General features: G+C 36.4%; 1 protein-coding gene across 2 annotated transcripts in view; it reads right to left on the bottom strand.

Annotated features, from left to right (window-relative positions):
* Nucleotides 1-7,353: 7,353 nt before the first annotated feature.
* Nucleotides 7,354-25,529, bottom strand: part of LOC140139911 (carnitine O-palmitoyltransferase 1, liver isoform-like) — a 62,947-nt gene continuing 44,771 nt past the window's right edge. Inside the window, exons 10-18 of one of the 2 annotated variants that reach the window (XM_072161684.1) lie at nucleotides 20,348-20,434; nucleotides 15,836-15,978; nucleotides 14,818-14,968; nucleotides 14,148-14,312; nucleotides 12,498-12,632; nucleotides 11,314-11,466; nucleotides 10,089-10,202; nucleotides 8,207-8,299; nucleotides 7,354-7,679 (exon numbers count right to left, since the gene is read on the bottom strand). In XM_072161684.1, coding sequence (XP_072017785.1) covers nucleotides 7,611-7,679; nucleotides 8,207-8,299; nucleotides 10,089-10,202; nucleotides 11,314-11,466; nucleotides 12,498-12,632; nucleotides 14,148-14,312; nucleotides 14,818-14,968; nucleotides 15,836-15,978; nucleotides 20,348-20,434 — 1,110 coding nt within the window. In that variant the 3' untranslated portion in view covers nucleotides 7,354-7,610. The remainder of the gene's footprint in view (nucleotides 7,680-8,206; nucleotides 8,300-10,088; nucleotides 10,203-11,313; nucleotides 11,467-12,497; nucleotides 12,633-14,147; nucleotides 14,313-14,817; nucleotides 14,969-15,835; nucleotides 15,979-20,347; nucleotides 20,435-25,529) is intronic. The other variant, XM_072161685.1, reaches the window with a different exon arrangement.

Here is a 25,529-nt window from a genome sequence, read left to right as displayed (position 1 = left end):
ACACAAAAGACAGAAAGAAGCCTGTTGTCAAGATGTCATTGAGGAATGAGACAGAAATAAGCTTGTGCCTTATGATTTACATTTAATTATCCTGTTGACACTTCTCTGTGTGACTTCCTAGCTGTAACAAAAATTGATCAGTAAGTCCCTTAATAATTTTATTGTATTATTATTATTATTACATCATTTAATTCCATCCCCGATGATAACATATTTCCCATATCCCTGCTACCCACTCTTTACAATAAATAAGTTAACCAAATACAATTCTTACAAAGCTATCACTAGTTAAAATAATATAATTGTACATTACATTTTTTGCTCATTTTAGGCAAAAGAATGCGATCAACATAATGATAGTGCAAGAAGGCCCTACCTGCAATAGCTGCCTTATGACAATTTCTGCATTCTATAATTTGGTTCATCTCAAGTTCGGTAGTGACGTAGGTGCGTATTTCGCTCGCCACAGTATCGAATCGCACAAGTAAAGTTTAACGCCATGAGTGTACACGCACACGCACAGAGGCGGTTTGTCAGCATGCTTGCGGCGCAACCGCGAAAGAGCATTGACGTCACTACCAAACTTGAGGTGAACCAAATTATATAGTGTACATCTATCATAGTCCGGGTCTACTTGCACTTAACCCTCGATATAAACAGGGGAAGCACCGTAGTGATACAATATCTGTACACAACTGATTCAGGTTTTTAGCACTTGCCTTCATTCTGTGTACCTTGGTCAAGTGGTTTACATGAACCGCAACCAATTTGATGAAGTCAAATTTATGCAGTCAGAAGAGGAGGGACAGTAGGATGGAGTCCTTCTAGGAAGCAACAACACATAAATAACCGATTCAAATTGAACCGTCAACCTTTTTTGGACAATAAAAGTCATAGGTAGGTCAAACTATAAATTTTCTGAATCCTATAATTAGAGAAACAGTTTTGTATGGGTTTTAATAAATAATTGAGCAGTTTTGAATGTTGCCTCTGTTGACCTTGGACATCTTAAAATTGCCCAGGGTGTGGCAATTTTACACTCAGCACCCCTCAAAATCTTGTTCAGTACCACCCCTAGGACAATAATCAAGAAAAAATAAATACTTTTACTGGCAAAACCATTATACACTGCTGTCACCTGCCTAACAATGATATTTTTTTCTCATTGGAGAATGTCAAATACAACCTTTTGTCATGAATGAGCAAAATACATAGGGGGAGTAAGTAAGGTCCCTTAAATAGGGCTTGGTCAAATATTGCATTGATAGTTACTCATGGAAATACTGACAACATTAAAAATAACAGGAAACTAATATCTGAATAATTCCCAATTAATAACTATTTTAAAGAATTGAGCCTTGTCAACATCAACATTTTGTAACATGCAACTTTGCATTTGTTTGGATAGAATAAGGTTTTGTTTTAAACATCGGTGATGAAGATGTGAACATCCACCATCATGGGTACATCAAATAATAAATGTATGTTGATGATTTAACATGCATATCACCATTCAATGTTCAAAACATTTCAGTTTTTATGGGCCATTCCAGTTGAAATCCATCCACGCCCCATACACCCTTTGCACATATCTGCCATCTTGCTACCAAAACGAGGTTCTCCCTGCAAACGCATGCGCAAAACATGCATTTTTGATTCTCACGTTTTTCTAGCAATGCGCCAAAGCGTGTTTGACAGGCGTAAGCACACACACACAGCATGCACTTTGCAGGTACAACCTCGTTTTGAGATGACCCTGTGCGATCGGCGAATGGAAGACATAAACTGCATCTTCCACACATGCAAGTGCGAGTTTCAAATTGAGTTACCTGGAATAGGCCAATGAAATCATCTGCCTCTCATTAAGATTATTACATACAATGGTATACAATAGGAATACAGTCTGTATGGTCAAATCACACCATACAATATCATAGGTAATAGTCCTTATATTTTACATGTACATCAGGTAATGTTCATAACTTTTTACATGTCTGAAAAATAAAAATATAAATAATAGCTGCTATTATAGATGGGATTTCAAACTGATGCCAGTAAGTATGTCAGTGTTAAGCTACTACAAGAGTTTCTTTTATATCAACAAGAACTAATCCAGTCAATGACAAAGGCAATGATTCATTTCAAGTTTTCCATATCGTGTGACACTGCTGTTCGTGTCTGTATCTTGGTTTCCTTTTTGTAAACCCATGACGTAATTGACAGATACAAAGTATAGGGCTCACTTACAGAAAACTAAAAATGACCTAGTGTCTAGAAACAATAAATACATTTTTAAAAACTAAAAAACAAGTTCATGCACTTGATAAATAGTATTAAATTCTCTTAGGTCGTGGAAAAATGATAGTTTGGTTTGAGTTTTCCCACCCGGACCGAGGCCGAAAAAAATATTTTTAGGCCTCAGAGAGCAAAAAATATAAACAAATTGCCACATATGTCGCAACTTCCTATCTCAGGAAATAGTTTCAGATAGCTTGCATTGTTTATCTTACAAAATAAATAGCCAAAATAAATCATTTTACGACTAACAGACCCTTCTTTTTAAGCAGCATACCATTCTAACCAATCAATCATTTTTCCATGGCCTTACAAGTTCTGCATTGTTTGTGCTTGTCATTTTAGCCCATAAAATATCATTTTCACTACAGTTTTTTTACAATTTGCACACTCTTATGAAAGTTTGCACAAACAGAATGAAAACATTCAATATTTAGATCCATGAAAAACAAATTTCACATTTGAAAATAAAATACACATGATGCAGCATGAAAATATATTCACACAAAATTTACAACTTTTACAAGAACATCCCAGCAAACACAAAACTGTTTTTAAAGTTTGCTGGTTTTGGTCAAAATGTTTTAATGACATTAAATGGGTAACATTAAGGTCATTAAAATGTTTTAAAGTGGTCTGAAATAACACTGCAACTGTAAAAATGTCAAATTTCTTGTAAAATTAACTTTTGTGAACATTTTGCAAATAATTTTGTTAACACTTAAATAACATTATGATAGAATGTTTTGCAGTAAGTTTTCAAAAATGTTTTTGAATGTTATTAAAACATTTAAACATTTTCTGGCAACCTTTCGCAAATCTTTTGGAAAATGTGCGTTTGCTGGGATGTTGGCTATGTAATAATAGTATATACACATTACAATCAAATCCGGATTGGTCTAGACTTATCATTACCAATGAATTGATTCAAATCTGGTTGGTCCAAATGGATTGAAAATGTTGACATTTTGCCAATCCCTCAAGCTTTTAGATATCTTAGCACTTCTAAGCATAATCCCCTTCAGCCCTAATGACTATTCTTAGATATCTCTGATTGGCTCAACGGATGATACATAGCCATCTTTGCAACCAATCAAAATAGTTCTTAAGGCCAGAGTAATAGGAGAGAACATGGACCTTTTCGAGCATCATTGTTTCTGAATTGTATGTCCTCGCACGTGTAATCACAATATTTCGCATTCGCGCATTTCTGACTCATTATTTCCCACCAATTTACTAAGCTGTCTTGAGCCATGTGACTTTTTAGAGTTGAAAGTGAAATAAATACGAGTAAATATTAGCAAGTTGCATTTTATCAGTTTCAAGTGAAAGAATACATCTTAGTGTTGATAAATATCAAGAAATCTCAAATTCGGGCATGGACGAATGTGTCTTCCATTACTCTGGCCTTAAGAGGTCGATAATTGGGCGGTAGTGCTCATGTGGTTAAGGTTAGAGTAACGTTATAAATAGTATGCTTCTGGTTAGGGTTACATTATATTTACCTATAAACACAGGATACAAAGCCGATCCTGTAGCAGCATGAAAGAAAATTCAATATTATTGTATCTACAAATAGTTATACAGCAACCACTTCTATCCACAGCAAAAAAGTAAAACACACACACACCAGTCATGTTCACATTATGATAAAATCTTAAGATTCTGGAAATCTCAAGATTATACTAAGATGAGTAAATTTAGCTCATCCCAGTGACCGCACCTTCCCAAGTTAAAAATCAAGCCTTTCCGCAAACCATGTTTTCTGTGTGTTACACATCTGTCAGACAAATGAATGAATGAATAGTACCGCCCTATTTTAATGGCACCTGTGTGTATCATTTGTATCAAAACCGCACGTGTGGGCAGTGATCAGAACCAATGAATAGCAGCCAATCTATTTTTAATCAACCAATCAACTCCCACGTTTTTAACGCATAAGTCTTTCGTAATATTTTTTTTAACACCAAAGAACAAGAATGCGAAAAGACGTTGCTTTAGAGAATTCTCAGCAAGGGTGTGTTGGGTAAAAAACCAAAGCAACGGCTTGATGAAAGGTTACGTTTTCATACTTTGTATTGTATTGGGCTATTACAGTTGAAATCCACAACCCCAATGGTAGACATGACCTTAATCTCCCACACAGGGAGTGTGAATTTCAAATGGGTATACCTGAATGGGTGACTCCATTTGAAATCTACACTCAATGTGCAGGAGATTTAAGGTCATGTCTTCCATAATGGTGTATGGATTTCAACTGGAATAGTCCACTGTGAATCAATCCTGAGGTTAAACAAGCATAAATATAAACAGAAAGGTAAATAAATAATAACATTTCAGAACTGAACTACTCTAATGCCCACCACTCCATTCAAAGAATGTCTCCATACCTTAATAATTGCATCATTTACCAGACATAGTAGGCATATTGAAAGTTAGGAAGTGACACAAGTACCGACAAGCATTCATATACACGTGCAGAAGTTCTGGAGCTGCCTTTGAATGTATTTAAATTATTTTGGTGCACAAATAATGTCAAAATGAGATTATTGCTGAAAGTGAATCTCTATGAGACCTGTTCTCACAAATTGAGCGGAAAGTCACTTGGGATGAAAAGTGAATGTGGTTCTGTGAGCATGTTAGAAAATAATAGAAGACAAAAGAATTCCTCTTTGAAATATTGACTTCTAAATTCAGTGAGTAAGAGAGCAATCATGGCAAGTTATGCATCATATTCAAGCTTATGAATCCGGCCATAACTCAAAAATAAAGATTTGCAACTTTCCTCTCATTTTGTGAGAACAGGTCTCTTATGTACGGGCAATTACTGTTCTTTCCTAAGAATGAACTTTTTGCACCAATATATAGCAGGTGAAAAAAACATCTTTCTAATACACTGGCCCTATACTAGGCAGAAACATATCCCTATAATAACAACAATGGTCCTTGAAGTTGTGCAAGCTCTTTCTTGCATATTTTCAAATTATTCTTCTCCATTAATAACACTAAAAAACCATGAAATTAGTGAGGATTTAACAGATATTTTAAACATGTTTTATTTTTAAGGCAGACTAATACAATCAGACTCATACATTGATTTACTCCAGTTGAATTCAATACACCCTATGGAAGACATGACCTTACACCTCCCACACAGGGAGGATGAATTTCAAACAGGGTTACCTAAATGGGCAGCTCCATTTAAAATCTACACTCCCTGTGTGTAAGATTAAGGTCATGTCTTCCATAGGGGTGTAAGGATTTCAAATAGAACAGCCCATTGATCAGCACTGAATAGATGGAATCCTAACCCCACAGAGACATTTTGGTAAGCAGGATCCTAAATGTTAGGGCAAGATGACAGGTTAAGCTAGGTTGCAAGATTCCGTCTCAATGCCTGGATAAGGGGCAAAAATGAAAGACTCTTGTGCGTGCAAGCATGTTCAGGGGGACTCACAACCGAAACGCCTCGGTGCATCATTGCCAGTTCTGTCATGATTGGGGTCCAGGGGGCATTCCAGCCTCCTAGATCCCTTTGAATATACCTCTGGGATCATCTTGCTAGCGCAATATATAAATGGCCAAGCAACCTCAGCATTCTATGGATTTTCTTTTGGCGAACAGCTTGTCACTTTTTGTCCACATGGGACACCATTACCCAAATCCCACATGCGTGATATGGGTGCTACTCACTCCCACCCCAACCCAGAAGAGGCACTACATGGCATGTGTAATTTTGTGGGATTGGGTGGAGTTAGGGTAAAATTAATACAAAATAACTCAAAATTATGCCAAAAGGTCATCTTGGCTGGAAAACGAACAGCCAATACTGATAACATATCCAATGACAAGTTGAAGGTTCCCATCTATTGAGTACTGTTAGGTGTATAGGAATGCTTGAAAATTTGCATTGATAACATTTGTAGGTCATAGGTCATATATTTTATTTACATAAAACCATGGCGACCAACATTTGGTGTGGTCTGATGTATTATGCACTGGATTACACGACACGTGGCAGCATGTTATAATTCTAATTTCTGAAAAGACCCAGGTTGGTTATTCTTCATTATATCAATCAATTTCACATGCAGCCTGCAAAATCATCGCCACAATTCTTCAGTATAATTTTTCCTAAACAAAAATAAGACAAATGCACCTGCAGTAAAAACAGTACACAAGTTGGCAATAACTGAAGGATTATGGCACCAATTATACAATACACTTTCAATCACATCTTAAGTGTACTTATTACATTCAAAACATTACCTTAATGTTAAAATTTTCAACTTTATGTTGTCAACAAGCAAAACACTTACAAGGGCACCTGTAACATGTACCTAATATATTGCATTGAATTTGTATATACAAAGTTTGACATAAAATGTACAACATACAATTTCTCCCCACAGGAGAGATGACATTGTGCTACAGGCGACAGCTTTTAGTTTCGCATCAGGATCTACCTGTTGTCTGTATCACTGCATTCATTGTTCCTTACCGCGGAAGTAAATGTGACCGTCCACCACAAACCGCTTGTAAAGTTGACAAATTGTATTCTGAGTTACAGTTCAAAATGTGCATAAAGGTTGTATTCATATGTACCTCAAGTTGGTGCGACATGTTTCTCATTCTGCTAGTGCCAGGTAAACACCTTTTAAACCAATCATTAATCCTATTGTTGAAGAGGATATTAAGCTTAACCCATGTATAGAATTTGTAAATAGCTCTAGTCTTTGTTTTATTTGGCTAAATCCTGTTCAAGTGGTGGGATAACCAACAATTAATAATGAGATGACATTCCTGAACCTCGTTGACTTAGGGATGATTTGAAGTGACCGCCAATTATGACTGTTCAGCAATGTGGAAAAATAGACATATGTAGCACCAAAATAAGGTACCTTTTGCTGAATGAGCTAAATTCAACAAACCATAATTCCACTTCTGGATATCTTTTAAAGTCAAATGATATATCATATTTTGAAGCTTATGATATATATTTTTTTAACACAAAATAAAATAATATTGACCGGAGGCCGACTTTCTGAAGCGTTTACGTGGTGGACGGTCACAATTTGACAGATTTGCAATTTCCAAACAGTACTTAGTCCACCTGCCACCAAATCGGACCAATTGTTACCTTGTGACCACCATTTAATATATTCCAACACACAATCTATCCAATACCGGTATATACACCATTATCAGGTCTAGTTGCAGCTCAATGTGGGAGTTTCTATTGTTCCCAAACCCAGTAATATATCGCAAAAAGTGTATACATCACACGTCTAGTTGCAGCTTGATACTGGTATTACTTATTCGTCAAACAGCTGCCGGATGTCGGTCATAGCTTTGCGTATGTTTTCTGAAAAGCGTAGCGAGTCCTGAAGAAAAAAAAAAAATACAAATTAACCAGACTTAACAAGATGATGACTTAACTCATCAAGACACAATGTCAAAATTGTGTTGTATGTCCCCGAGGTCACAGCACTTTGTAGTAAATGCCTAGACCAATTTGAAGTCACTATAGACGGTAGACCATTTCATATCAAGATCAGAAAAGTTTGGAAAACCACGCTATTTATCCAGTAAGCTAGGGGTCAAATTATACCCAAACTGGCGGACAAGAAATGTCATGAATTACGGTACCCTTTTCCACCAAATATGATGGTCAAGTCCTAGTTCACTGGTTTTAATTCTGTGCCAATCACCCATTTCTCACTCTCTCTTTTTAAACTTTGCTTTGTTTAAGAATTTAATCATATTTTTTTTCATTTCATTTTATGGCTCCATTTCTAGAAATACAGAAATTTCCTCACATTTTCACTGATACTACATACCATTTACCATCTAAAAACACATCAATTTCACAGGCTATGGAATTAAGCCAATCCTCCCCAAAATAACTTACCGTTTTTGGTGAAGATCTCTTAGATGAAACATGGAAAAAGATCATATCCTCTCCAGCAATGATGTAGGATACACCATAACCATCATCAGCAACCTAAGAAAAATATAAAGTATCACAGTGACTTATTGATCACCCTATACACTATGTCCGCATTGGTCAAGCTGGGACATTCATAGCGCCCTCAGCGCTTGTTGATCGAAAGACAGCCTAGGCTAATAGAAATTGGCACTCCATTCGTGGTGGTTGTTGTTGTGGACCAAATAATAATAAAGTATGTTAGTATCCATAAAACATGTGTATGTCCGCACTTGACAGGGTGATTCTTTGTTGGATTATTTGATCTTATTTGTGACCTCTTCTCATGATTTATCATTTTCTTCTTCTCACAAGTCTGAAAACATAGAGCGTTGTATGGGCTGACAAACTATGTAAGCTTAAGCTTATCATGTGTGTACACACAGACGCAAATTCAAGAAAGTAGAAAACGTGGAAGTATGAGTGTATTATATCTCCTTAAATTTGCCTCCGTATTTTGTAAACTAAAACAAGAATACAATTCATATAATAAATACGAATAGGCCTATATAATTAATTTAGATGCCAAGACTAACTGCTATCGTAAAAGTCACCAGCACATGCAAAAGTTATGAATGAACGCTGGACAATTGTTTACACTCGTCACATGTATGTATATCGCCATGGTCGGGTACGGTCACATAATTTGCGTGCTTGCCGTGGGTCAACCTGGCTAAAAATCCTGGGCGTTTGCGGGCCGAATGTGGCAACACCCAAAATTTACAGTCGACCTGGGAGAAACCGATTTACGATAACTTAGGTGGTCTACCCGGTGGCGATAATTATTTTGGGTCGACCTGGGATTTTTTTCTCCCAGCTTGACCCAAAACGCTACACTATGACCCAACACCAGGCCCATAATATACTGCACTGCCAGACCCATAAGGACATACACTTTATAAAATGCTGCCAATTCATTTCATAACCCATTACAGGGATGCCCAGACTGAATTCAGTGCAAGCCCTATCATAAACCATCGCAGCCAAGATCAGCTCCACCAAATCTTGTACAGGTAGACCAAGGCAATAAGCAGTAAGTTCCTTGTCCAGGGGAATTTCACGTTGGCTTACCCCTGGACACTACTGGTCATCTAACAGCATTTCTGATTGGTTGGTAACTTGAAATGATCATTTCAATTGCCAATAATGACTAGGCTTTAAACTATTTATGGTCAAACTTGCATTGGCAGATGATTTTATTAATGCCCTTTGATTGGTTCAAAATTGGACAGAATATTCATTTTGGCCAATCGGCAGGTAGTTCTCACAGGGTTAATTATTTCATGAGAACAAACTAGGACTGCCTAAAATGGAGATGAGGCATTGTTGCGCTGAGACCTCGATTACTCTTCTATTAGTTTCAGTTGAAATCAACACACCCACTATGGAAGACATGACCTTAATCTTCCACACAAGAAGTGTGATTTCAAATGGGAGTTACCTGAATGGGACTCCCATTGGAAATCTGCACTCCCTGTGTGGGAGATTAAAGTCATGTTTCCATAGGGGTGTATGGATTTCAATAGAGGCCCTGCATGAAATATCGATTGGCTCCAAACAAAGGATTTGAGCCGGTGTCCTTCACCGTAGTTATGGCGGAGTGCAGTCCATTCAATCAAGTGTTGTCATCAACCTATTTGATCGTAGTGCAGGGTTATGTGTGTGAGACGAACTGTCACGGTAGATTGCAATCATGCTTTTGTTGAATGCATTTGAGTAGTCCGCCATATTTACGGGATGATCGTCACATGCAAGGCCTCTATTGTAATAAACCATATTGAAGATTTAGTTGTGAAATATTACTTACTGGTCCAAATCCACCACCAGCCGAGATGTGTTCTGGATGCTTGCGTATATCTAGTTTATTGGTCTGCTGATGTGCTGTCTGACTTGTAGATAGCCTCCATGGTTCACTCAATACCTGCACAAGATATAAATATGTGACATAAGGAGGACTTGGGTCTTAATGCAATCTATAAATGGGAATACCGTATTTCGTCAAATAAACGCCCCCGGGGGCGTTACATTTTCCCAAGGGGGGGGCGTTTATTAGAGGTCATTTTTAGCACGACAATTCCCGTTAAAATCATTAGGTAAGCTTAAAAGTCACGCTAAAATGACGAACTATGAACTTTTGACACTGACTTTTGGTTCACTTCCGGGTTGCCGATGCAAATTTTCGCCATTTATTGCAGGCATCTATGGCAACACGAGCAGCCATCTTGGATGTGCAGTAAAAATGAATTTAAACACTGTTTATTTGGACTAATCATTTGAAATATTAACCCTAAAACCCAGACTGCTTTTTGGCAAGGGAGAAGAAAAGAAGGAAGGAAGAAAGAAAGAAGAGAAAAGTTTTTTCTTGGGGGCTTTTTAGAACCACCAACCCTTCGGGTGCCAGACATGTTCACTGGCTTAGCTACTTTGCCACAGCGTCTAGCCTGGCCGGCCAAGCTTTCCGTCGCCATATGACTATTCACATGATGACGCAATCGCATTACGTGGACCTGCCTATGCATATGCTTTGTGAATTGTGTTTTTATTATGTTTGTTATGGTTAGGGTTAATATACACATATAGGAGGAAAATTAAGATGTTCTTAACCCTAACGCCCTAACTGCTTTTTGGCAAGGGGGAAGGAAAGAAGGAAGGAAGAAAGAAAGAAAAACAGATGTGGTTTCAAACCACTGACCCCTTGGGTGCCAGACATGTCCACGGGCCTACCTTGCCACATGGGTCTTGCCTGGCCGGCTAAGCTTTCGGACGCATGACTGTTAGCATTAGCATGATGCCGCAATCGCATCACATGGGATACCTGCCTGTGCATATGCTTTGTGAACCGTGTTTTTTAATGTTTGGTAAGGTTAGGGTTAATGAAGTATTTGTATATGTTTTTTTCACTTGCATATCCAAGATGGCTGACATAGGCTTGTGAAATGCGCTGTGAGCAAGGAGTGGCATTTTGTTAGCAAAGGAGGTGTTCATGTCGCTAAAATTGATGTTCGGTTATCAACAAACTAATAAAAACCTACCTCTTTTAAGAATGGTGATTCTTCTTCTAGATATTTGGACACCACATAGAGGCAGAATAGATGTCTATCTACCCCTTTGCCACACATGCAGTCCCTGTAACTATTCACATGGCGATCTACAGCCTTCTGAAATCCAGCAATTTTCTCTTCTTTCTGAAATATAAAAAACAGTCAAAATACATTTTCAAAAATTACTATCCGTGAACGCAGCAAAGAATAAGAATGTTTGAAGTTTATATATAAATATAGGAATAGGTTAACCCTATTTCATTCAATTATTATGTTTGGATGAATCGCAAGCTAGTGTGTCAAAATATTGGATCCAAAATATAATAATTGGATGCTTTACGCCCAATATTTATTGGTCTCGCTATGAGTTTTAGAATATTGGACTCAGCTACGTCTCGTCCAATATTTTAAACTCATAGCGAGACCAATAAATATGGGCTCAATCGATCCAATTTTATATCAATAGTGCCATATGTAATTGAAGACCGAATTAAAAAGACTAGTTTGCGTCTGACGTCAGGGCAACGGCGTGTTGTGATTGGTTGCTGTCCTGCACAGTACGGCATTTTTGGTCTGGTTGACAGGACATCAGAGTCAGATGCAAATTAGTCTTTTTAATTCGGTCTTCAATTATAGCATGAATTAGGCTCCATTATTTCCAAAGAAAAAATATAAACATTTTATATGAAAATAATCCAACCTATTCTTAGAATGAATGAATCAATCAATCAATGGATCGATCAATCAATCAATCAATGCTTAGGCACCAGAACCAAATTTGTTTGATTTTTGGATCAACAGTCAATGCTGCTTTGATGCTTGTAACTATATATCAACTGAATTAATTTACTGGTAAATTTGTATTGATCAATTATCATTGCATGCATAGATTCACAATTAACAATAGTCAATTAATTCATTTTATAAATAAAAAGGATCAACCAAGCATCGATGGTCAATCCAAGATTCGAACTAATTTGTTTCTATGGTCTTACTTCAGAACTGAAACTGACCTTTCGTGAAAAAAAAGCTGAAAATGCTCAAAAGAAGCTGAAGAACAGCATGAAATTAGGGTAAAATAGCTCAAATGGGCTGAAAATAAAAGACACCACATAATTATGAGCTACAAAACAAGCTGAAATCCGTTGAAAAGTTTCAGCTGTGTTAGTACTTACTGTTGCATCTTCGCTTTCCATAAGGTATACAAAGTCACAAGATTCTTTAGAGTTTGGTCTGACAGTTTCTGTACGACCTTCACGGTACAGACGGGTCATGGAAGCTTCATAGGTTAGGTTGAATTTACCTGCATCCTGGGGGGATAGACAAAGTACAAAACGGTTGAGATGCCATATAGTGTGTCTGTTAAGATAAGACTATGAACAGCTAGTGCAGTTGTATCATATGATTATTTTACCTCAATAGGGGCTACACTTGCTAAAGATTTTGATGATGTAAATATTAATAGCAACAGTTTTAATACATGTACTAGTACTTTTAAGTTTAGTTATATTACCCCAGAGTTTGTATATATAAACATATTTGCGATATTCCAAACAATAAGTCACCTGGTATGGATGATTTTAGTGTCAAGTTGTTGAAGCTAGCTGCACCATACATTTGTCATTCTATAGCATATATTTGTAATCTTTCTTTAAATACATCTGTTTATCCAACAGACTGGAAGTTGGCTAAAGTCACCCCAATTTTTAAGGCAGGTGATAAATTGGGATGTTGGAAATTACAGGCCTATTTCTGTCCTGCCTCTCATTTCCAAAATTATTGAAAGAGCTGTTCATAATCAATTATATTCTTATTTAACTTCTATGGGTATTCTGTCAGAGAACCAATCTGGTTTCCGTAGCAATCACTCAACAGCAACTACCCTGAATGATGTTCAAGATTTCATTTTAATAAAAAACATGGATAATGGACAAGCCACCGGTGCAATATTTCTTGATCTCAAAAAGGCTTTTGATTGTGTTAACCTTTCCTCTCAGTTCACTTTTATGCATGATATGCACTCTAAAGGAACCAGGAGTCAAACCAACTTTGCTCTTTTTGAACCACCATATAATATTAATGCAGGTAAAAGAACATTTCATACACGTGCTACTAAATTGTGGAATAGCCTTCCAAATGATAGTAGATGTAATTTTAAGTCAATGAGTATTTCTCAATTTAAGCAGTTGTTTTTGATAAAACCAGTGTAATATGTCTTTTAATCTGAATTTTCATGTTTTCTCAATTGTTTTCAATTTCATGTGCCATTTATAATGTATTTTCTGATTTATTACTGTATATAAATATTATGCTTCTTGTTCACAATGTAAATGCAGGGCCTCCTTGGAAATCAGTGTTTGACATTGAAGGAGCTACCCTGGGTAAAGAAAGTTTAAATAAATAAAATAAATAAATTGCTCTCCTCAATTCTACTCTACTTTCTCATATACACCTAGCTCATAAAGTAGTGTCGGCAGAAGCATTAAAATTTAGGGGGTCAGGGGACGAGCATATATTTTGTTCTGGTACAGGGACTTTTTTGCACATGCTTCATTTCAATTTCAGACTATGTTAGCCCCATATGAAGGTGTGTTTTGCTATTTGATGGGCTAGCAATTTTACCCTATTTGGGCCCAGCAACATTACATTAGCCTCTCCTTTCAAATATACCTCCTAGTGCTATATAAATAGCCACAAAACCTTGAATACTACACGTTCTATTGTCTTTTTCTTTTGGTGCTTTTAGAAAAAATTTCAAGTGGTCACTTTTTGACAATATGGGTCACTCAATATAAATGTACCAAATATTGACAACCTTGACTTACCCTGAAGTAAGCTAACTGCATTGCAATCTGTATATAGGCATCTGGGCTAACTTTGCATTTCTTAATTTGACCTTTGCCAAAATCATTGTGCACTAAGAGATGAAGATCAACATCCTCTAAGATCCCATTTGCTGTTGTAAGACTCTCTTCAATAATCTTCTGAAGCTGAAAAACAAATCAAAACAAACTATTTATAGCACAGTGTAGAAACGTGGACAATAACATCCATTATTATGTTTTGATGGATCCAAGTTGTGATAATATTGGATCCAAAACATAATAATGATAAAATTGATGCTTTATTACCCAATATTTATTGGTCTCGCTATGAGTTGTAAAATATTGGACTCGACTACGTCTCGTCCAATATTTTAAAACTCATAGCTCGACCAATAAATATGGGCTCAACCGATCCAATTTTATATCAAAATGTGGAGAACTCTAAGATGGTTGCTGCAACCATCTCCTGATGTTGATGTTCCATGGCAATCACACGTCACCAATACAAAACTGTATGGAAAACTGTTGCCAATTACAAAGAAACTCAGAATCACGAGGCTTTAGTTTGCAGGACACTGTGCCAGGACCGACAAAGAACAGCATCAATGGTGAGAGGTCAGGGTAAAAGGTTAAAGGTCAGGATAAAATGAAAGAGAAATGTTTCTCTTACCTCACCAGGGATCTCCCATTTCAGTTTGGTTGGTGGAGGGAACCCCATCTGAGCTGGGCCCCTACAGTGTCCATCTTCAGTATACCCCAGTGTAGTTATATCTTCAGCTAGTGCAAACTCAAATAGGTGCGCCATTACTGGAGCATCAGCCCTGCATGGAGAGAAACACAAACAAACAAACAAGATTATCATAGAGTTTACTTAAAAGGATTTGCACAGCCAGGGTGCAACTCGTATTTACATCAACAGCAATTTACTCCCAGCACAACAGGGACATGGTCCGAGATGGTAAATTAAAAATTTTTAATTGGTAGTAGATAATGAAATTATAATATCCCCATTCTACACATTATTAGGGTGCAAGGCGGTGACTGTGTGTACTTGAACATAGCTAGGGGTTGAGGCGCCCAGGGCTAAGGATACAGAATGACGCCCCCTCCCCAATTCTTAAAACAAGTTGCACAAATAGGGCCTATCACTAATTAATTTTGGTTATAATGAAGTTGAATATTGGTCTTAAATTGATCTTTCAAATGATTTTGTGCTGAAAAGCATGTGAAGCGAGTGAAACTTTCATCGCTAGGAGGGGGCACATAATCAATGCTGAATTGATCAATTTGGTGCCTCCCCCTAAGGGTCGTGCCCAGGGCACATGTCCCCCCTCCCCCGTTGCTATGTCACTGCTTGAATAATGGCTATACCTACAAAATGTATGATATTGGAGATATGGCACCTATTTATTGATGTCCACATCAATCATGCTTTCATAAACATGTCCCAGTTCTGCATCTTTTACAAGAGGTGTAAGTGTATGTGGAGACTGTAATTGGGCTATTCCAGTTGAAATCCATAACATGATATTGCTCTTCCACACAGGGAGTGTGAATTTCAAGACTATCTAAATGGTTGACTCCATTTGTTATCTACACCCCCTGTGCTGAAGATTAAGCTCATGTCTTCCATGGGGGTGTATGGATTCAAAACAGAATAGCCCAATGTGTGAATAGATTCTACTTACAATGAATGTTCACCATTGACTCCCATACGTCCATTTTTGTAGACAATCAGATTAAAACTCTTATCGAACCACCTGTCATAGCCTTTGCCGTGCAGCAGAGACCTGCCAAACATGTCCAGCAGGGTCTGGTCTCGCTCACCCTCCTGATAAAGTGACAAAGTCAACCAATGTGTCAAATATAATGATGTACATGAATATAGCAGTAAAATTATATAAATATATAGAGTATTGTTTAAACTTCTACATTGCAAATTGAAGATCCTAGTTCTAAAAGGGGATTAAGTCACATTTCAAGATAAATGGCAACCATTTTTATAGCCATGTAGTTTCAACACAGGGAAATGGGTTTGTCCTTGCAGTTTCAATGCTCTATCACATTCCTTCACTATGCAGCAGAAACTGACACTATAGATCCATTTCAATGTGTGACTTCACCCCTTTTTAAAAATAGTATCTTCAAATGTTAGTACTCATAAGAGCTTTCCCCGGCTCAACAGGTGTATTCAGCTAATATTATTACTCTATCGTACTAGTAATTTTATTGAGATAGTGCCAATGATGTCACAAGATACTGAACCACCGGCAACCCCATGGTTTCACAGTGTCATAAAATTGTCCCCAACTGGGTTAAGTTCTAACCCCATGTCTTGGTTCAGTCTTGGTCTTTTGGTTCTGATATGTATGACTTCCAGAACCTTACATGTGAAATCCTTTAAAAAGGTTCCGTAACACTTTTATGCTTTCCCAGTCAATCTAGCATCTTTTGCTGCTATCGATGTACTCCCTGATCACCGATCTGAAACTAGTATTGCCGTATTGGAAGTATCTCAACATCACTTGCAACAAACACCTCTAGAGAAATAACATCCGCCGAGGCGGCCGTCTGAGCCAGGTGAAAGTGTTTTAATATGAGTTTTAACAATATCATCTTAATTTTATCCTAATTTACCCATAACGTAATCGGCGAGTCCATCAGGAACACCACAAGGAAGAATACATTCATTATCAAATAAATTACAATTCTATATTTGCTGTAAGAAAGACCAAATTAAATTCACTGTATATGGAGTAAAAGTAGTTATATTAGCTTGAAATTAAAAGCAACCCTTTTCTATGCATGTCAAACAGAAAAGAAAACCTCAACCATAGCAAAAGCAAGTATATTGAAGAACATACTGCTCTACAAAGTACTTTTCCCTTCCTGTGATTTGTTTTATACTGCACACCAAGGTTAGTTCACTCGTATGAGTATAAAAATGCCAAATATGGGCTGAAAATAAAAGAAACACATAAATTTTGGCAAAAAAGAGGAAAAAGAGGTAGCTGTACACCTATACTTTCTTTTTCTGTAAGTTGAAAGAGCAAACCATCAGCATTTGGAAGATGGTTCAGCAGATGAAATAAACATTCAAACTTTTATCCATATTCACTTCACTGTCCTTATTCATACTGTGTTAATGCGCCGCGTGCTGGCCATTGGCTTCAACATAAAAAGTCCCAAGTTCTGAGATATTTTCTCAAAATATCCAGAGCTATCTTAAGAACCACTGAACCAATACTAGGCTTGTTTGTACTCAAATTAATGCATTTTTCATGCTGATTCAAAATATGGTCATGAAAATTTACAATGCTGAAAGTTTCTAATTTAAAAAAAAATGAAACTTGTCGTCTGCAGTTAACACTCGTGTGGAGAGTTATGGTTATTCCCAATATTTGATCACTGTTATCTTCAAAACACATCAAAACCCATTCTAATCTCCGTAATAATCAACTGTGCCCAATTTTGCTGAAACCTTCCTCCCCCATGTCACAAGTCTATATGATTGGGATTATTTTGATTTGCAAACTCAAATGCTTTGCCAAGATGTACAACAAAGTCTGCTAGCATTTCATGTCCAGCATATATATAGTTAGCGCAATGACTATAAATGATTATGTTCTGTTATATATTATCCAAATAGCAATAAGTATATTGTATGTTTCAATACCAGTATAACATGTTTTAGTTTCAAACAAGAAATAGCATACACCATGCAGTTATAAATGCATGCAATTTGCCCATTTCTGGTATAATGATTACAATCACATGATCAACTCATTCCCGTAAGTATAAATGTACACTACACATGCTTAAAGCTACTGCTTATAACACCCATTTGAAAGCTTATACCTAACTACACATGTGACCTGCCACCACGAAATGCATTGGTGGTCTTTTGTTTCCTTTGTGAATGGCACATTGTGCCCCCATTCACAAAGGACATACAGACATACTTCTGGCTTGAACAAGTGTGCGGCAAACAAAGCCATCAACTCAGTCTGGATGTCTACAAACTACCAACTTTCGTTGTGGCATGTGCCTGACTGTTAGGTAAGGGCCATGAGGGAAAAAGTATTATAATCATTGATTGATTCGAGGATTGTCTGTATAAAATGATGCATTTTTCTTGACAGCTTTTTCAGGCATGACTTGTGATAAGAAAATCATGGTTCCAAATAATGAATTGTATATGAATAGAATGAAGGCAAAGATACTAATTGATGTTTATGTTAAATCCCATAACTCTGAATGAATATTGATATGATTGAAGTAATGATCTGGAAATAATATCAGTGATTGAAATGCACTGTTCCAGTTAAAATCCATACACCCCCAATGGAAGACATGACTATAATCTCCCACACATGGGGTGTAGATTTCAAATGGAAATCACCCAGTCGGGTAACCCCAAGTTACACTCCCTGTGTAAAAGATGCAGGTCATGACTTCCATAGGTATGGATTTCAACAGGAATAGCCAAATGTTAACTCCCGTCTTGTAGTAAAGTTCTATTAAAAACATTTTCGGTGCATTTGTTTTTAATGAAGGAATGAGAGGACCTATATGCTTCAACCCTAGCAGGGTGTAAGACAATATGAGACACCATTAATATACGCAAGGATCAGAAAAAAATGGAAGCCCAAGAAAATGTTTAAAAGCTTGAGTACACTGACATGGTACATCAGGACTGAATGAACCCAGGTCACTTGATTACCGGTCAAGATACTACCAGAGTTCACCGTCATGATTGCCTACTATCTCACCGTATCTTAATAAAAATACACTTCCCATCACCTTCAAAGGATAACACATATAACAGGGATGCCAGATAATTGGTATTAAAGATCAAATGAGCTATTCCATATGAAATCCATACACCCTCTATGGAAGACATGACCTTAATCTCTCACACCAGGAGTGTGAATTTCAAATGAAGTTACCTGACTTAGTGACTCCATTTGAAATTCACACCCCCTGTGTGGGAGATTAAGGTCATGTCTTCCATATAAGGTGCATGGATTTCAACTGGAATAGCCAAATGTTTCACCCTAACAATTTTTCAAATCAAATATCAATTTTTGCTTGACAAAACCATTAAGTTTTGACTTTCTAATATTTCACCCATCTCAATGGACAACTTCATCAGATCTGAACATGACCCACTGGGCCAGGAAAATGGCTTCTGGTCATGTGTTGTTTCTTTTTCAAACTTCGAAAGTGGGTCATTCGAATATTTCGTCCATCTCATCGGACAACTTCATCAGATCTGCAGATGACCCACTCTGCCAGGAAAATGGCTTCTGGTCATGTGTTGTTTCTTTTTCAAACTTTGAAAGTGGGTCATGACATGGGAAGTAAGTGCCGTCTTCTTTATTCATGTTCATTGTCCCCCTCTTTCTGATCTCCATCGCTACCCCTACTTCTCTAGACTTTCTGCCATGCTCCCACCAAGTAGTCTTGAGTCGTTCCAATTGATGACATGATTTGACCTTACGACATGATCAGATAAGGCCTTGGTTCAAGTGATTGGTTTGTGGATCAGATCTGATGAAGTCATCTGATGAGATGAACAAATTATTACAATGTAATGACTTACTGGTTTTTTCTAGCAAAAATTTTTATTTAATTTCAAGAGCAAACCAGGTGATTCACCGAAACTGACAAATTCTCATTTTCAGAAGTTTGACTGAATTGTAAACATTGCCATAACTTACTCTCTGATTCCAAAAAAATAATCCACTAAAATTTTTGATTAGAAAAATATAATTATGTTTTGCCATAGCTCAATCCTAATCTTCTCTACAAGATATTATTAAATTAAAAGGAAAAAAGTAAGTGAAATTTTAACCCGTACATGGACAAATAATGTCAAGTCTGTGAATTTTGTTACTGTTATTGTACGAAAACATGCAAGAGTAACAATTTAGGGGTCCTTTTTTTCTAAAAATTGATTGTCTTGAGTATGGACTCCTAAAATTTTATTGAAACCATAGGATTGAGCTAGGTCATCTGGCAAAACAGAACAATATGTTTCTAATCTTAAAAAATAGCTCTTTTCTTCTGATATTTGGAGTAGCATATAATACTGACATTCCCCAGCAGAAACAAGAAATATGTAAAAATAATAAGAAACGTAAATAATAACGTGCAGAATCAAAATAAAATGGAATTCTTGTTCTGCTTATAAATACCTTCTTTTTAGGTGGATCAATGCGAATCAGGTCTTCATTGTACCAGGGGTGTATGGTCTGGTTCTTGAGAATTTCATGGAGTGGCTCCTACTCCCCGCGCCACACAGAGAGTTATATAGATGAGGTGCATGTGGATGAAAGGCGATTGGGAACCAGCGAAACAGGTAGGTAAGCAAAAGTGGTGTAGCAGAGATGGTTGTTGGCAGTGTATTGAGTATATACACAGTGCGGGTAACAATGAAGAAGAGATGAAAATTTAATATGAAAATGTGAGTATATACATGTAAGTGAGGCACACACAAAGAAAAGTCACAGCATACTGGAGAAAGGTCACTTTAGTGATTAATAGTAAACTTAAGTTAATATGATAAAGGTTAGTTTGGTTACTAGCTATAATTAAATTATTGGCCAGCATTTTCCTTCCCCGAAACGGATAAATTCCAGAAAAAACTTGTGCTACTATTAGCCGGCAAATTATTGTGTTTTTATGATGGAAAATAAATGAATAGTCGATGTCTAAATAGAATGAAATCATTAGGCAGCTCCATTTGAATGTCATACACCCTCTGAGAACGATTCAACCTGAATCTTCCACAGAGAGAGAGAGGGAGTGAGGGTTTCAAATAATGTTCTGTAATGTGTTAATTCCATTTTAAATTCATACTCCCGCTACATATTTTACAAAATCTTCCACAGAGGAGTGTGGATTTTAATGGATTAGATCATTTGTGTCCTAGCCACACATCACAAGTTCTTGCACAAATATTAACCGTCTACAAGTGTGATGGTCAAAATATGATTAATCACGAGGTCAAAAGATAGATTGCTCCATAAGCCATAACGGCGAGTGGAATGCAGAAATACATCTTTTACCAGGTGATTATATCAAATTTGACCATTAAACAAATTTAAGACCTTTAATATTTGTTTTTGATCACTCATACTTCACTGTATTACTATTTACGGTAGGAAATACATTTTTTCATCACTGTAACACCCAAGTTTTGCCATGACACACATATTATGGCATACCACTGTGATGGTAATAACTCACACAGAGCGGCTGATGGTAAAAATGATCAATGGCAATCAATCATTCAATAACTCTTCCTAAACCTTTGTACACGAATCAACCATTGTTAATCTGTGATGAATCCACACTTGTACAGCAGCGCATCCGCAAATGCAAGCGCAAATAAGCGTTACGCGTGGGCGCGTAAATTCGTCATGCCTGGAACCTGTGTGCGCATACACCATGTACACTTACAATTTGAATTCCGTAATTTTGAAGGTAGCGGCTAAACATTGCCGCTTTATTTTGTAGTTTTATTGCTGAAATCACCGATCTTTTTGTAAGACTGAGTGGCAACGATTAACTGACATTCCTCGTGAAATTTTACTATCTTTAGCTTATGTTTCGTTGTTGAAAGGGATTCAATCATGTTTCACCATTGTTCATCACCGTTTAACAACTCGCGTCCGGTGCGTCTGTGTGGTTTGCATGATTGAATCCCTAAATTATGAACTGTGTAGCATTCATGTACGAGTGATCAAACACAAATAATAATAATATATACTGATATAAAATAACCTGAACTATGAACTGAAACGAGCTAATTTTGATTGCGCTTTAGTTGCATCTTTGAACAAATTGTATCAATCATCACAAATAGTGACCAATTTCCAGATACGTGTTACAATCTACTGTTTATTAGTTTTCGAGCAACACTTCTGGTCCTGGACCATGAGATATTGAATTGCCTTATAGCGACGCTATTCATTATCAATATTGGGCTTTATTGCTTATAATTAAATAAAAACATCAATTTGTAAATTGATACGAGTTAGCAGTTTTCTTTTATAACAAAAACTTCACAAAAAGTGTCGCAGCCATTATAAATGTGCTTCAGAACTACTGAATGTATTAACAATATTTTAACATATAAAATTACATGGTTTATTTAGTCGCATTTTGATGTATACCCCCATTCATGCAATATTCAACACATAAGTATTTTCCATTAAAAAATACCCAAATTTCAAAGTTGCCGTTATTTGCATTGATTTGCTGTAAACTGCAACTTTTAAATTTGGGTATTTGTTTTTTTTAATTTGATTGTTTTTCTTGTAAAACACTACGTTGTTAATATTGAACGAAATTTGACAAATGGGATACCAAACTGTGAGTAATTAAACCATCCTTTGTTCCTGTTAGAATATTGTGAATATGATTAATAATTCTGAAGCTACAATACAGGGGTATTTGTGTTACTTTTTGGCAGGTCTTTATTATAAAAGAAAAGCTTCTGGTGACTCGTATCAATTTACAAATTAGAAGTATGATATATATTTCCATTATAATAATGAATAGCTTCTATCTGATGAGGCATATGGTCTAGTTATGATCCATGAGCAGATTATGGGGTCAGAATATACAAAATGCGCAATCTGCCAGCAAACATGTAAACAGATATTTCAGCGAGGTGATGATGACAGAAATATATAATATGGTTATACACAGACAATAATGTTGAATATATGAAGAATTCATAAAAAAAAACATTCAGACTCATTGGGTTATTCCAGTTGAAATCCACACTACCCCTGTGGAAAATTTTGGTAATATCTTCCACAGGGGGAGTATGTTTCACAAATGTAATTGGTTAGGGTAAATCATTTTGAAACAAATACTCCCTCTGCATTATGGCTACTTATATCTTCAACAACAGGAGGGAGTATTTCAAATGCAAGTTACCCAATTTGTCTTTTCTAATTGAAACTCATACTCCCTTTGTGGAAGACTTCAGCTAAATCTTCCACAGGGGTAGTGTGGATTTCAAATGGAATAGCCCATTATATGGGAGAAATTCATTGAAACTTGCATGTCATTGCAGACATACATTTTGAACACCCGTGCAAAATACCCCATTTTGTACGTCCGAAATGGACAAGTGTGGTCATTATTTGTATGTGTACAAAGCACAAGATTCAAAATGAATGTAGAATCAGACAACAAGGCAAATATTATATTTCAAACAACAATTGGTGGTAACATACTGATGAAAATGGTAGTTTTGGGAGTGTATGGCCGACATGCCACCTTGGTTTTGCAGTCATATCGAACAGGCTTGAAACGTTTTGATCAAAATTTAGTGTTTATTTAAAAAACTGCAGACTATATTCTATAACCTCCGATATAATACCTTCCACATATTTAACAATTTTCAAATTTGGACAAATTTACCGTTTGGGTTCATAACTTGCGGATTTAAAAACAACATTCACAAGTATCGCCATTCTACCGATTTTTAAAACAATCAAATGTTGCTTGCGATTGTCCAGAAAACCCCGTCTCCTACATGAGTTTAGTGCGCCATCTATTGATAAAACTGTATTTTTTCTAATTTTAATTCCTGGACAATAACAATGGTTGCCATGCACTATTAAGTGAATGTTGTGCTGGTGCATGTCGCTGCAAAATTGCAGTTTCATATACATGTGGACGTGAAAATATGATAATATTTAGAATATCTACACTAATAGAACCTGTTCAATAAACTGGACATTGTCCGTAAAAATAATTCTATTGTCTCGATTAAATCAATTTTTTTATGGTAACAATCGCCTGAGTCTGGCACCAATTTTTATGTGTTATGTGCAACTAAGTCATACCCATATACCAGAAAAATGATGAAGAAACAAGACTAATACCATAAATACAACATTATAATGCATAAATGTGACCCGGCAGCACAAACGAGCCGTAAATTCCCTAAATTGTATTCTGAGTTATGGTGTAAAATGTATACGAAGGTCGATTCATCGGTCACTTAAGCTGGCGCGACATCTGTCTTATTTTGATAGTCACAACACCAATCAATAATCCTATTATTGAAGTGGATAATAAGCTTCTACCTTAGATGGCTATAGAACTTTTAATAGCTCTGGTCTTTGTTTGCTTTTGCTAAATCCTTTTCAAGTGGTGGGTTATTTGTAATAGGTATGCATAACCAACAATTAACAATGAGAGAACCTTCTTAAACCTCGTTGACTTGGGGATGATTTGAAATGACCGCCAATTATGACTGTTTGATATTTATTGCCAGCAATGTGGGAAAAGAGACACACATAGAAACGAAAAAAGCTATAATTTTGTTGAAGGAGCAAAGTTTAACTAACCATAACTCCGCTTCTGGATATCGTTTGAAGTCAAATGATATACCATTTTTAAGTTTATGATGTTTATTTTTTAAACATGAAATAAAACAAAATTGACCGGGGGAGGAATTTACGGCTCATTCGCCGTGGACGGTCACAAATGTGTGCAACCAAAACAAATTTGAAAAGATCTTTTTACGTGCTGACATTTTGTATAAAACATGCACTTGCATTCTGTAAAAATTAAAAATTAAACACAAACACTAGAAGAAAATTAAAAACAAATATCGTTAACAAATGCAATGTAAAAATTGTTTCAAATCATGAAGGTGCAGAAAAGAAACAAAAATGAATTCATTATTCAACCATTTAATCAAGTGGTGGTATGTTACTTGCAAAATATGTGTCGGGTACAACTAGTGGTCAAATTTTGATTGTTAATGAACTGTGCCATTGGAAATGATGTCATTTTAGCTCATACTTATATAAAATTGGATCGATTGAGTCCATATTCATTGGTCGAGCTATGAGTTTTAAAATATTGGACAAGACGTAGTCGAGTCCAAATATTTTAAAACTCATAGCGAGACCAATAAATATTGGGCATAAAGCATCCAATTTTAACATTATTATGTTTTGGATCCAATATTTTCACACACTGGATTCATCAAAACATAATAATGTACATACTTCTTTTTGGTCCCACTCTGACAATCCAATAATGGCAGATTTCACACCTAGGTTTCATTATCATTGAGGTATAGGACTTTTTATTTTTTTGGAGAAGAGCAGGTAGGGCAACTATATTTCTACATGTTCATACTACATACTCTGAAAATTTGCACAGGGCAGTTTTTTTTAAAATCACATTGTTGTTCCTAAAATGGGGTTATAGCGCCCTCAACGGGCACTCTCTCCATAGGGCTACATGTAAAGACCACTTATAGACAAATGACCCTAAAATAAAATGGTCTCGTTCAATTTTCCTCAAATTTTGCATATGATGTAGATTTAACATCTGGAA

This window comes from Amphiura filiformis, chromosome 18 (genome assembly GCF_039555335.1).
Source record: "Amphiura filiformis chromosome 18, Afil_fr2py, whole genome shotgun sequence".
NCBI classification, from domain to species: Eukaryota; Metazoa; Echinodermata; class Ophiuroidea; order Amphilepidida; family Amphiuridae; genus Amphiura; species Amphiura filiformis.
This window is presented reverse-complemented; position numbering and strand designations above follow the sequence as displayed.